General features: G+C 43.2%; 1 protein-coding gene across 1 annotated transcript in view; it reads left to right on the forward strand.

Moving 5' to 3' along the window:
- Nucleotides 1-10,295, forward strand: part of gpc1a (glypican 1a) — a gene marked incomplete at its 3' end in the record, with an annotated part of 35,802 nt that extends 25,507 nt beyond the window's left edge. Inside the window, exons 2-10 of the mRNA XM_079266726.1 lie at nucleotides 1,459-1,617; nucleotides 2,968-3,185; nucleotides 4,029-4,202; nucleotides 5,882-6,047; nucleotides 6,968-7,098; nucleotides 7,695-7,835; nucleotides 8,275-8,405; nucleotides 9,613-9,788; nucleotides 10,114-10,295. Of these exons, the coding sequence (XP_079122852.1) occupies nucleotides 1,459-1,617; nucleotides 2,968-3,185; nucleotides 4,029-4,202; nucleotides 5,882-6,047; nucleotides 6,968-7,098; nucleotides 7,695-7,835; nucleotides 8,275-8,405; nucleotides 9,613-9,788; nucleotides 10,114-10,295 (1,478 nt within the window). The remainder of the gene's footprint in view (nucleotides 1-1,458; nucleotides 1,618-2,967; nucleotides 3,186-4,028; nucleotides 4,203-5,881; nucleotides 6,048-6,967; nucleotides 7,099-7,694; nucleotides 7,836-8,274; nucleotides 8,406-9,612; nucleotides 9,789-10,113) is intronic.
- Between the last annotated feature and the right edge of the window lie 4,122 nt (nucleotides 10,296-14,417).

The following is a 14,417-nucleotide window of genomic DNA, read 5'->3' on the forward strand; positions in this document are numbered from 1 at the left end:
AATTGAATGGCAGTCCATTGAAAAAGATAGTATAGATACATACAGTAGGGCCATGCCACTCATGTTGATAATAATAAAAACTATACACCTGCATTTATAATGACTTAGCTTTTATCTTCCGCTCATTTCTTCAATCTCTTCCTCAATGTGGGGAAAACAAAGGAGATTGTTGTTGACTTCAGGAGAACCCACTCCCAACCCCCCCTCCCTCTGACCATCAATGGTGCTGCTGTGGAGCAGGTGAGCAGCACCAAATTCCTGCGTGTGACAATCACAGATGACCTCACCTGGAACAGCAACACCACTGCACTGGCAAAGAAGGCCCAGCAACGCCTGTACTTCATCAGGAAGCTCAAGCGAGCACGAGCCCCCCCCCCCCCATCATGCTCTCATTCTACCGAGGCGCCACTGAGAGCATCCTCAGCAGCTGCATCACGCTGTGGTTCGGAAGCTGCACCGCCTCCAACCGCAAGAGCCTGCAGCGCATTGTGAACTCTGCCCAAAGGATCATCGGAGTCTCACTCCCTACACTACAGGACATTTACAACACCCGCCTCACCCGCAAAGCACTCGGCATTGCGGGTGACCCCACCCACCCCTCCAACTGCCTCTTCAGCCTCCTGCCTTCAGGGAGAAGGTTCCGCAGTCTCCGTTCGAGCTCTACCCGGCTGAGGAACAGCTTCTTCCACCAGGCGGTCAGGATGCTGAACTCTCTCCCTCCCTCTCTCCTCTCGCTCCCCCTCTCTCCCCCCCTGCCATCTCTGCCATCTCTCCCCTGACCTCTCTACCCTCCCTCCCACCCACCTTTCCCCACTGCCTCAAATGGAACATACCAGGACATCTACTCCCCCTCACACCCCTTCCCTCATCCAGCACCAGTCACTTTTTATTCTCTGCTGCTACTGTAAAAATACTTTAAGGAATATTCTCTTACACTAGAAATATTTGCACTAAAGACAATAATAACCTGCACTACTGTTGACTGTGTTGATATATATCTTTAGATAGTACTTAGTTTCTTGTTAATCCTTTATGTATATTGTGTTTGATATATATCTTAGATAGTTTGATATATATCTTTAGATAGTTTGATATATATCTTTAGATAGATCTTTAGATAGTACTTAGCTTCTTGTTAATCCTTTATCTAGGCCCTTATGTTCTTAACTTTTTTTCTATTTTATTCTATTTTATTCTATTATATGTTATATGTTCATGTCTATATCACACTGTGGGACTGCAAGAAACGGCATTTCAAATTTTCTGTATGCATAACACATGTGGAAACTTTGACAATAAAGTGAACTTTGACTTTGAACTTTGACTTTGACTTTGATTTAAGCCTGGTGTTGATTTGGTGGCAAATGTACACGTTGAAGAGCCGACATATGCAGTGATTAAGATATATACATTCAGTTAAATAAAACAATTAACGCTGTGTCTTCCCCACCTCGCCAGGTGAACATCTGAGGATGTGTCCTCAGGGTCCAACGTGTTGCACCAGCACCATGGAGGAAAACCTGGGCGGTCTGAGCGCCCGAGAGACCGAGGGACTGATTAAAGAGGCCGGCAGGTCGCTGCAGTCTGCCTTCAACGCTCTCCACAGGGCCTTCGACAGTAAGTACGATATGTGTGCGTTTGCAGGACAGATGCTCATTACTGCCAGCGCTCAATACCAAAGTGCCAGCAGTGGGCCCAGAGGAGTATGACATTAGTACGTTTGGTATTTGTGAATATGTGTTTGGAACAAGCTCTGGCTGTGCTTAGCGCTCAATACTGCAGCTTCAATATGTCTGCGTGTGTGTGTGTGTGCGCGCGTGTGTGTGTGCGAGGGAGGATGTGTGTGTCCGGCGCGTCAAGGGGACCCCTGACTGGGTGTTATAATGAGAGCGGAGTCAGCCAGACACAATGAAACGTGATAAGCCGATCCCCTGATCTCGAAAGGACACACATATACACACACGCACACACTCGCACACAAGCAGAGGGGTGTCCCCTTAGGCAGCGGCTGGTTCAGCTAATGAGCAGTTGACCCACTGAGGAGCCGAGGCTGCAGATCACTGCACATCAGAGCGAGTGGGAGGAAGAAAAGAAGGGGAAAACTGAGAAGTGCCACAGCTAACAACAGGACAGACAAATGCAGCGAGTGAGAAAAGTGCCATTAGTAGGAAAGAAACCTAGGAAAGAGTCAAAACAAGAAATGAAGAAGAAAAAGGAGCAGGAGGAGGACTAGTCAGGGGAGAAGGAGGAGGACAGTAGTATTAGACTCAAGGCAGCAGGCCACCTCAGTAGCAGAAATGTGGCCGCCCATCTGGTTGTGGTTACAACAGGCTGGCACCGGTCCAAAGCCTTTGAAGCATGAGGGAAAAAGCCCAGACCAATATACTGTAGAGACAGCGAGCTGACTCCCTTATTCTTTCTGTTTGACCTCTCCATCACTTTGTATCCATCTGGCTGCAGAGAAAAGTTCAAGGAAACCTTTAAAAATGTTAAATAAATGGGCAGAAATGTAACCGCACAGCATCCAAAGCCATTTTCTATATACCATCTAATTCCTTATTTATTTATTCATGCTTGTTATTGTATATTTTTTTTTCAATAAAATAAAAAGACACTATGTTTGATGTGAAAGGGGCTCATAGCGACAAACGGAGAATTATCTCCCAACTCTGCAGTTTGAGTATTGATTTAACAGCGCTCAACTTTTTGGTTTTGGTTGGACCTTTCCGCTCTCATTAGTAAAGTTCACAGAGGTAACAGGCAGCTCTGATAAACCCCCTACTCGCCCAGCATCAAAGAGCACATTAACAAAGGTAGTGGCTACCCGGGGAGCATCGTGGAGCATTTAGCAGCTCAGGAGTTTTCTTACTCCTTCCTCCTCCTCTTATTTCTCTGCTGATCAACTCTTCTCCCTCTATCTTTCCGTTGTTTATTGTCTTTTTTTCTTTGTCTTCTCTCCGCCTCCAGCCTATTTCACTGAGCTGCATGGCCGCTCTGAGCGCTCCCTCCAGGAGATTCTGTCTCCCCTCGGTCCTCTGTACTCCCAAAACACTCGTCTCTACGGAGATCTCTACGCTGACCTGCGACAGTACTACCGGGGCTCCGCTCTCAACCTGGACGAGACCCTGTCTGAGTTCTGGTCCCGCCTTCTGGAGCGCACCTTTAAAATCTCTGCTCCCACAGATGTGAGTATAGAAGTTCAACTTTTTGACACATTTTGAATGACGGACTGGTGTACAGAATGATGAAAAGATAACAATTAAAACGGTAAAGCAGAAATCAGAGTGCTGATTGGATAACTGAGATGAGTGATGAGATGCTAGGTCACAATATGACACTGTCAGTTGTATTTTGGATGTTTAATAAAACCCTTATAACCATCAGATTATACAAAAATATGTTCGAATGGAAATGCTTTTTTAATATTTTCAATTTAAATTCTATTCAGTTGATATAGCGTAAATCATAACAGAAGTTACCCTGAGGCACTTTTCATACAGAGCAGGCCAAAACACAAAAAACTGGTACTTGTGGCAGAATTATTGCTCCCACTAAATCATGTATTGACCACGACGAACTGTAATATATTGTGTTTTGTTTACAGTACAATACAGGAACAATGTTCATGTCATCTTAAGTATCATAATGTCTGGTTCTGAGAGAATAATCACATTGGTTTGTTCCTCCATTGCATTCTGTATTCATCGTCTATGTTTACAGAATGACACGAGATAATAGTGTTTCATATTTAACACATCAGTTTGCAGTTGGCATATGGAAAGAGACATTTATATGGTGTTTGTATGCAAAGTTGCGATGCAAAAATAACATTTGTAGAAGCGTTCATATCGTGTAAAAGTGTTTTCTTCTAGAGATGTGAGATGTTTTGTATTTAGTCAGTTTCTGCTGTTTGTGTTGAGATTTGACAGAGAGTGCTCTAATTTCGGAAATTATGTTTTTTGCAGCTGCAAAAAACTGTAACATTCTTCACCAACATTTTGTCTTCCTGTCACCCTCCTGTCTGGCAGGTCAGCCTGTCAGAGGACTACCTTGAATGTGTTGCTAAGCAACAGGAGACGCTGCGGCCATTTGGAGACATCCCACGGGACACGAAGGCGAAGCTGATCCGGGCTTTTGTCACAGCCAGGTCGTTTGTCCTGGGGCTGATAGTCAGCGGAGAGGTGGTCAGGAAGGTCTCACAGGTGAGAGAGAGAGAGTGTGTGTGTGTGTGTGTGTGTGAGTGTGTGTGTGTGTGTGTGTGTACATGAGACGTAAGGAGAGACACGGAGTGAGTCAGACAGAGAGAGACAGGGTGAGTTGTTGGTGTGACAGAGACAGAGTTCAAGAGTCAGTGTGTGTGTCTTAGTGGGAGAAAACCACTGTGTGTGTGTGTGTGTGTGTGTGTGTGTGTGTGTGTGTGATTGACATGAAGGCTGCTGGGCTGAGTCCCAGGAAGGCAGATGGATGCGTGGTCGTCACACCCTAACTGTCAGAGAAAACGTCTCCACCCTAAAAATGAAAAAAACAACAAAGATCATCAAAGATGAAGCTTCAGACTCTGCCATCAGAACAAAGCTCCCATTTGGAGGGATGACAACAACGTTGTCAAATTACGGGAGTGATGATGTCTTTTCAGCTCTCGGTGCAGTTTTTCCCCCAACACTTGAAGATGCAGTGTGTCAGATGTGACTGTGTGATTGTTTTCTTCTGTGTGTATTGTTGTGAAAAGGCTTTTGTTAATATTTGACACAGCTTACATACTCACAAGAACATTTTCTACACCTTTATTTCTCCATCCATGCCCTATAAGTAAGTATGCTAGATTCAGCAATTCTGCAATGTACAGGACCATGCCAGTGGTTTTCCCCACTACTCCCATGTTCAGTTCTTCACAACACAGTTAATCATTTTGCAAAATGTTCTACTATCTTTTAGCAGTTTATATTAATTTCCCATTGATGTGAGAAACTATACCACGTTCTTGAAACTAGCTTGAAATGTGTAATCTATCACAGTGAACATCGTGTCTGCATGAACTCTTGTCAACGCTGCATTATCGTTGAGTCCAGACTTTTGGTATCAATACTTAAACAACATTACCACACAACAATAGTGTAACATTAGCAATAGCAGAAGCAAGTGTATTTCTACAGCACAATCTGTACACGAACATCCACATATAGAATATGATTAAAAGATACTAAGTACATAAAATACTAATTAAATTAAGGGCAACGTAATTAACACATAAACAACATCAAATAAATACATATGTACATACATATAATAGAATGATTCATCATATTTGATCAATCATGGGTACATTGACACAAAACAATGCAGATGTGATGTTGACAGTGAGGGATTATATGCAACTCAAGTCTGTAGACAATTTTTCAAACTATAAAAATAAATAAATGCATCCAAATATCTAAAACTGTGTCGCATGGATTTTAGAATAGTCGCCACAATGCAGTGGACATCTTGCAAACTTACTGGTGTGATCCCTTCCCTCCCTGCCCCCATTTAGGAGGTGTGCCTCCATCACATCTGTGCAGGATAGTGGTAAAATAACTCCACTGTGGAACTGGACACCTTTTCATGACAAGCGAACATAATCAGAAGCTGACAGTGTAACAGAAACCATGTACTTTCTAAAGACGAGGAGGGCTGTCACTGCTTTCGTGTTCAGGTTGTGTTTATTATAGTGTTACCATACCGCCCTCTGCTGTCTGTCCTTTTCTTTGAGCTATTTCTACACCATTATGCACGACCCTCATGGAGTTAAATACACAGGGCCTTGTATGAACAAACTCCTGCCATATTCAATTCCCTTCTTTTACTGCTTTGTGATGCTAACTTTTCTGTGGAACCTCCGCAGGTTCACCTGAGTCCAGAGTGCATGAAGGCCCTGATGAAAATGGTTTACTGCCCCCACTGTCGCGGCATCGCCTCGGTCAAACCCTGCTCCAACTACTGCTCCAACGTCATCAAGGGCTGCCTGGCCAACCAAGCTGACCTGAACCCCGAGTGGCAGAATCTGATAGGTGAGTATCAGACCCCAAACCAAGACATTGTGGAGTAAAGCTAGATCATCCAGATGGATTTATTAGTCTTAGTCTATTGACAAACATTGGTCCTCATGCAAGAACCACTCGAATACAAACAGATTCATTCTAATGTGGCACATACGAATGATTTAAGAGAATTTGTGGAATTCATCAATTTTCTTCGACTGACAATAAGTTTATTTGAATTTTCCCTTTGGGAATTAATGAGTAGTCCTCATTTTGAGCTACAATTATAATGGCTTAATCTGAATTAATTAATCAAGATATCATAATAAAATGAAATATATAACTAAGACAAGCTTTGTGCGAATATTCTATTCACCATATCATGATCATTATGTCTTCTCCATTTACTGAGAGTTCTTTTCCTGAGCATTTGGCCTATTTCACCACGGTACCTTGCAGTAGTTGTCAGGATATTTCTCTCACTTCAACAGCTACTTCAGGTACCTTATGCTGGTCCCTGTTCATATCATCCTCTTTTGCGCCCAACAATGACACTTGTCCATCCATATATGGCAATTGTAGCAGCGATGATAGTGACCACATCTCAGGAACATGCACGTCCTCATCAGGAGAAATTAAGCGATTTACTGACATGTTTGTCCAGTTCATAAAGCGTCTGGGGAATTCTGCTTGGAAGTCTTGCACAAGCAAGTATGACAGATTTAAGCTAATAATACGAAAATGTTCTATGAGGTCCACTGAGTGTAAGTCACAATGACGTTAAGATTAGAACAGCAGATAAAAAACTGAACATGCATTTTAATGTGGTGCATAGAAATGTATCTGATATGTACTGGTGAACTTTGATTTAGAGGCTCATTTAGAGGATTTAGAGGCTTATTAAATATGACGTTTTGTGACCCCAAAAATCCTTCTCCCTCTCCATTCAGACACCATGATCCAGGTGGCCTCTAGTTTCAGCACGGAGCCCAGTCTCGATGTGGTTCTCTCCTCCATCCCGGCTCGAATCTATGAGGCTGTTCACTTCCTGCAGGAAAACATGGACACCTTCACAGCAAGAGTAAAACATCTCACTTTGATTCGTCACTTACAAAAACTTCCCTGGGAGCATTTTTATCTCCAATCAAATGCCAGCTTACCTCTGCAATCTTAATTCTCAATTAAATTGCACGGCTTTCATACTTTTACGGAAGAATATATCAATGCCCATTCATGAGACAAGCAGTGAGTGCAGCCATGAACAGTCTTGGCCTTGTTTTTAAAGCCAAGCTGCTCTAATCTTCACTTTGTTAAGTGCAGTTTATTTCCAAGTGTGTTAACTTTAATTTTCACATCGATGTCAAATCAAGTGTAACATTTCCATTGATATCTGCTTTTTATAATACTTATCACTGTAGGCAACATCAATGCTATGCTATTGGACACATAGGCCACGGTTGCTCACATGGCAACCAAACCAAATCCTCACAGTTTGAAAGATTCGTCTCTGGCGACATCTAGTGGATGTTATTAGTTCCTACAAAATGTTGTAATACGGACCAAACTATTTTTAGAGGTGTATATCAAACTTCAGAGTTCACCGCTTCAAGTACATGTTTGTGTTGATGTGCGTCTGTGTATCTGTGTGTGTGTGTGTGTGTGTGTGTGTGTGTGTAGGTGTACCAGACATGCGGAACTCCAGGTGAACCAGGAACAAGAAGTCCCGCTCTTCATGAGCAGCAGAAGAAGAAGAGCGGCTCCCTGACCGCATCTGAGTACAAACCCTCTCCAACCGCTGGGCTCAGATTGGAGATGCAGGTGTGTGTCTACCTGTGTGGATGGGGAGATATTATGACTATTCAAGGCACACTCAACAAAGAAGAGTGTAAATGTGAATGTCAGGGTCTGTTATTGTTAGAAGCGTTGTATCATTTCATTTTTTTGTGAAAGAAAAGATGCATTATGTCATAGAAAACCTGGAATTCCTGGCTGTGTTTGAACCACTTAGTGTCTTATGTTGAGACTTCATTCCAGGATGTCATTGCCTATGTTGCATTTGAGTGCCTTTGTCAAATGCATTACAATGGATTCTACACTTTGTATGCAACACGTAATCCTTTCCTGATTACATTTAGAAAGGGTATTTAATGAGATTTAAAACCCATTATGACTTGTTTGGATTCTATACCCAAACCATATGATTTGGGAGTTGAGACTCACCTTTGAAGTAAGAAAGCAACACTGTCTCTGTCCTCAGGTGTCAGATCTGTCCAGTAAGTTGAGGGAGATGCGGCAGTACTGGACCCAGCTCCCTATGGCACTTTGCAGCAAATTGGCAGCAGGAGGTGCTGGTCAGGATAAATGCTGGAATGGCATCACCAAAGCCAGGTGAGGAAGAAACCTGCTCCAGGAAAACGTTGCTTGTCACTGACTGATCACAAGCTATTTCTTCTCAGACAACAGTATTGAATGGAAATGTATTCTATAGTGTTATGAACTGACATTTCTTCCACATACAGCGATTCAAAAGCTGGTGGAGATTCACATCCTGCAACACAAGCAGTCACGGCCACACACGTACAACCCCAACGCCTCCCTAATCCACGCGTTACAAGTGATTCCATGTTGGCATTTGTGCATGTTATCTCAACCTTCACACACACATACACCTTGCATCCTTTACAGCCAACTGATGAGATTTGTGCTGAGCAGAACACTTACAAATATATGACAGTAAAATGCCGTGTGTGTGTGTGTGTGTGTGTGTGTGTGTGTGTGTGTGTGTGTGTGTGTGTGTGTGTGTGTGTGTGTGTGTGTGTGTGAAAAGGGCCATGAAATACAGATGAATCACTGACTACGTTGGACAGATAAAAGAAATGAGTGTGTCGGTGTGGCGGAGTGAATTGTAGCAGTTTGAGACTCTACAGCGACATCTCGTGGATTTCTTAAGAGCTCAATAAATGTCACACACAAAATTATAACGAATAAATTCTCAGATGCAAGATGGAATGTAGCGTTGAAGTATGGAGTTTAAATAGGGTTACATGAATTCTTTCATTCTTGCAGCTGCAAGAACATGAATTAAAATCTCATCACGAAGCACGTGTTGTGTGTGTGTGTTTGCACCTCTATCTTTGTGAGGACAAAGAGTTTTAAATCCAGATGCTGCTATTTAAACAGAGCACAGAGAAGCTCAGATTACAACACACTGAGGGAGAGTGACTGGATTCTCTGCTTAGGTAGATGTTACTGCACTATTTCGTCACATGACAAACAGTTGTTTGATGCAACATTCTTGATCTGAATATTGTATCGAGACTCTCTAAGTTTCAAGCAATGAAAAAGCCAAAAGCTCGATCTTTATCTCTGCTTGAGGTTATCAGCTCGAGGCTACCGGCATAACACACCCGAATCTCCCCGCTCGAACTGTCAGTGATTGAGTTGCATTGTGGGTAATGAAGGCACCAGGGTTTGACAAGAAAGAAAAAAGCATGGAAAAAGACCAGATCTTCCAGATCTACCAGATCTTCTCCCTTATAACCATATAGATTTGTTATCGATTGTTTTCCTTCTATCCCTGCTCTCCTCCAATCAGGTACCTTCCAGAGGTGATGGGTGACGGCCTGGCCAATCAGATCAACAACCCAGAAGTGGAGCTTGACATCACAAAGCCGGACATGACCATCCGGCAGCAGATCATGCAACTCAAAATCATGAGCAACAGGCTGAAAAACGCACTGGATGGCAACGACGTGGACTTCCAGGATGCAAGTGCGTCTCTTTCTAATATTTGAATGAAAGATATAATATTTCGTACACGGCACACCTTTGTTGTTGTGTTTCTGCCTTTCACAAACACAAACACGCACATATACCCCCGTATGATAGTATTTAATGGTCTGATGCCCCATTTTAAACCAGACCAAATACTCCCAACTGACTGATCAATGTAATTAGAACATTGATTCTATTCATGAAGGTCAAATGATGCCCACTCAGCAATTAACACTTGCAAACTGAAAGGTGGGAGCTTATCAGGAGCTGTTGAAGGTGACATCTTTCTTGTTTTCCGTCTCACTCCGATGACCTCCTATAGGTGACGACATCAGCGGCTCAGGAAGCGGGATGTGCGTAGGTGGCCAGTGTTCTAGGAGCAGACCGGGATTGTACGCCTACTCGCCAGACAACAACCGGGTCAGAGGTGCAGCCGCGTTCCAAACCCGCCTCTGTGGCCTCCTGCTCCTGCTCCCTCTGGCAATCCTGCTGCTTCAGCGATGATGGACCGCTGCTGCCTCCAATCCGACTCTAAAGTCTAGAGGAGGGCTGAACGACGGGACGGACCAAAAAGGGGTTTGGTGGGGGGGGGGGGGGGGGGAGATTAGTAACATAACTTTGCCAAAAAATGAAAATGACAATTTTGGAGAATGAATGGACGACATTTTCTTTGAGCAAGAGAAGCAAAACTTGACAGTGACAATATTCTTTTATTTCGTTTTGCTCAGTTTTTTAATGTCTTAGTTCAGTTTGTTGAGCTGGTTTCAATGGATTGTTGGAAGACGATGGAGATGAAGACAAAGAGAATGATGGCTGTGGATGACGATGGTGATGTTGATTTATTGACACTCTATCAGGTCCATTCAGCTTAACTTTCCAGTCAGGAGGTGGCAGAGCTCAGTGAAAAAATGTTGAGTTCCCCGATATGTGGTGCGTTCAACAAGGCTTGTTTTTTTTTATATTTTAGTTTTTTTTACCTCAAGTCGAGGTTGTCTACCTTTACAAACATTGTGTAAGTTGTAAATGTGTGTGTACATTAGCTAAAAGACTGGCACCATATTGAGCCATGAATGTACAGTATAATACTATATAGGCAATGAATCCCCCCCCCCCCCACAATCTGTGATGTTGTCGTCCAGATGTTTTGGTGTGTGTTGGCATAAACAGATACATTCATTAGGATTCATTTCAAATATTGCAGATAAGTTATCCCAGTCCTGAAATGTATGACAACCTTTCTAACAAAACGAGCAGCGTCACGAAAGCCCTTGTAAACGAGCACAGACGCGCAGTTTCCTTAAATCCACTAATGCCAGAGAGGACTCCTTGTTGAACGCACACCTGCATTAAATAACTTTAAACAAAGTCCAAGCAACACAGTGGCTGATATACAGCAGGTCAAACCAAAGCACTTGTCACACTGAACACCCCCCCCCCCCCCTCCCCGAGTACGTTGAACATTAGTGACAACTGTTTCACGATGTTTTGTAACTGCATATGTTAAAGAAGAAATATCAACACTAAGACAACAAATGTGTTGTACAAACAGTACGGGATATGGGCAGAATACTGACGTCGTGTGTACAATCTGCCTGGTGATACATCATTTACTCGGCATGCCTTTCTTGCAGTCTACACTACTAATACTACATATGGGACTCCTGACTCACACAAGTCTCTTGCACATACACACATTCACACACACTGGGGTTGTGTATGAAGCAGATTTTTATTCATCGCTGTATTCAATCACACATTTCATTCATTAAACTCTGTTTGATTGTTGCAGTGGATTTTGCCATGTATATTTTGATTTGATTGTTTCTGATTAGCGTCCATGAATAAGAAGGAAGCTCTTTATTTAAGGTCAGAATTGTATAATGTGCTCTGTGGCTCTGGATGCTCTGGAGCTTTCTAAACGTTTGAGGAAATAAGCCTGAGATGGCCTTAGGAAGTCATCAGCTGGGGCTTGGAGGCTGAAATTGTCTGGAAATGTTGTGTGTTGTAAACTTGGGGCATCAGATTTGGAAGAGGTGGGTTTTCACCAGGCATGGAGGGTCAAACAGAATGATCACGTCTGTAAATTGGTTCATCACTTTGGTCCTAAGTGAAATATCTCAGCAACCTTTTGATGGATTGCCATAACATTGGTGTTCGCCAGCACTTTGATGATGCCTTGACTTTTCCTCAATAGCACCGCAGTGAGGTTGGCGTTTGTGGGTTTAAAGGGAAATGTCTCAACAACTATTGGATGGAGCCAGCAGGATTATTTCAAATCACTTTTGGGATCGCTTAACTTTTAATCCGACGCCATCAGCGGGTCAACATGTACACGTGTCCAGTACTTTTGCTTATGCCCAAATACCTGCAAACCGCATTACATTCACATGAACCTCAGCTGTGCGTGAACCAAAGGTAAACTAAAATGATGAACATTATGCCTGCGTGGCATCATTTAGTATGTTAACAACATTATTGCGAGCATGTTAAAATGCTGATGTTTACACTCGGCTCAAAGTACCACTGTGCCCGTGTACAGAGCCCCACAGAGCCCAGCACGAACACGTAATGTTGTTCAAAAGTCTCTTTCCAGTTACCCTAACTTTATGGAGGTGCAATACGAAATCACTGGAGTACCCCTGGCTATAAGTTCTCTCTGTTCCTCTCAGTGAAAAGTCATCTGATCCAGCTTTTCATTGTGTCTCCAGGAATCTATCCATAAGCCACAGAGATATGACCAAGCACCAGTTGCTGTTGTCTTCACTTTGCCTGTGCCTGATGCTCTGTGGCCACCAGATTTACCACTCGCTCCCTGATTTCTCTCTTTTTCTAGAAAAGCTCAATTTGCCAGCTGCACTACGGCTATAAATAGACATATAACTCTTTGGAACAGGCACTGACAAGCCTCATGTGGCCCTGCTGGAGAAAAACGGGGCCACGTGTTGTGTGTGTGGGGATGACAATCCTGCACCAGTCACGGGGTTTGGAGTTAATGAATGATTTATTGTCCTGATGCGTGCAACAGAATGAAGCAGAGCAGCAGGCACATGCACAAACAAGTTCCTGTCTTTAAATGATGGAAAAGTCCAACATCTTTTCGTGTACAGGGCTCAAATTTCATTTCTCAACACCTGGTCTGAACATCTGTCCTTTTGCTACATCATGTGACTTTCCTGAATTGTATCTTGTCCTGTAATTGTGAATGATGTGGACGTAAAAGTGAAATCTGAACTGAGATTCAATGAGATGTGGGAGGACACACGTGGCAGTCGCAACCGCACTGTTGATTTCCCTTGTCGAGACATGAAGATGCATCGATGCTCGGCAATCGAAGAGTCAAGCTGTCCGTCTACGATCACCATGTTGAGTCTCCCAGGTGAGAGTTACCTCTGAACAAAAGGTGCCACAACTCTTGCTGCACAAATTCAAGAACTGTAACGTAACTCTGGAGACAGCTTAAACATGATCGTTCTGCTCGGGTGGCAGCCGGCAGGTCTAGAATTGATTTCTGGGTCTCCAACGGTTTATAATGCCTCCGACTGCCGGCTTTAAGATAAGAAGCATCTCCCTCTCTTTGTCTGCCTCTGTCTTACATACAGACAACTCTACAATACTGGTCAATGTGTACAAGGATGCGAGAGCCACTGAAGGGGATTGTTGTCGTGGTACATGGTGTAGTGACACGGAAGCTACTGACAAGTGAAATGTACTGTCTGCCCAGCAAATGAACTGTCTGAACTGGAAAATGCAGTGTCACAGCAGTGATCTGAACTGTCGTGTTGTTCAGCAGCTTTTCCCCTTCATACAGACAGTGTAAGAGACAGGAAGCTGCAGGCGATGAAGGAGGCGAGAGACAGGAGAGAAACTTCAAGAGTAAATTGATCCAAGGCCGTCAGGGGCTGAAATGTAAGTTCAACTTTTAGCTTGTTGTTGCAGAGGGCCAAAACAACTTTTTCCTATTTCCTGTTCACTCACTGCTCCATAATGCAGCTATTGGGGATGCACCTATCCTACCTTTTCACTCTCCTGTTACCAATTGCAGTATCTCAAAGCACCAATCCAAGACAGATGCTGTTTTCCCCAAAATGAACCGATTTAAATCGTTTTTTAAGTAAGATGGCGTGAAGCTGGTGATTGTCTGTGGCACTAAAAGCTGTGTCAGTCGTGACTGAATGTCTATGAGTGACTGGAAAGAATAAATTCACTGACATTCACAAATAAACGGTATGTTAATGTCACCTAGAAAATACTGCTTCATTAAAGCAATTAACCTTTTAGCACCACCCACTGTTCTGCCTGTGGGATGCTGAGAATATGAAGAAGTTCCACAGACAGCGAGGGCTATTTCAAGTTCCATAAACATGAGCATGTATTATGTGTTGGATTTGTTTTTTGGGGGGGCGTAATTGTGGTTACTTTAAAAAATAACTCACAATCCAGGGCAGTCCAATAGTGTAATAAGTCTTTAAAAACTTCACGTCTAAATGTATAAAAAATATTTTTGGGGTTTTCATTTGAATGGGCCGACTCCAAAAGGGAAATGGGTTAAAGGTGATAGACTGGAAGGTTAAAGGTGCACTGTGTTGGATTTGGCGACTTCAAGCAGTGAGGTTTCAGATCGCAGCA

Source organism: Melanostigma gelatinosum (genome assembly GCF_949748355.1).
Source record: "Melanostigma gelatinosum genome assembly, chromosome: 4".
NCBI classification, from domain to species: domain Eukaryota; kingdom Metazoa; phylum Chordata; class Actinopteri; order Perciformes; family Zoarcidae; genus Melanostigma; species Melanostigma gelatinosum.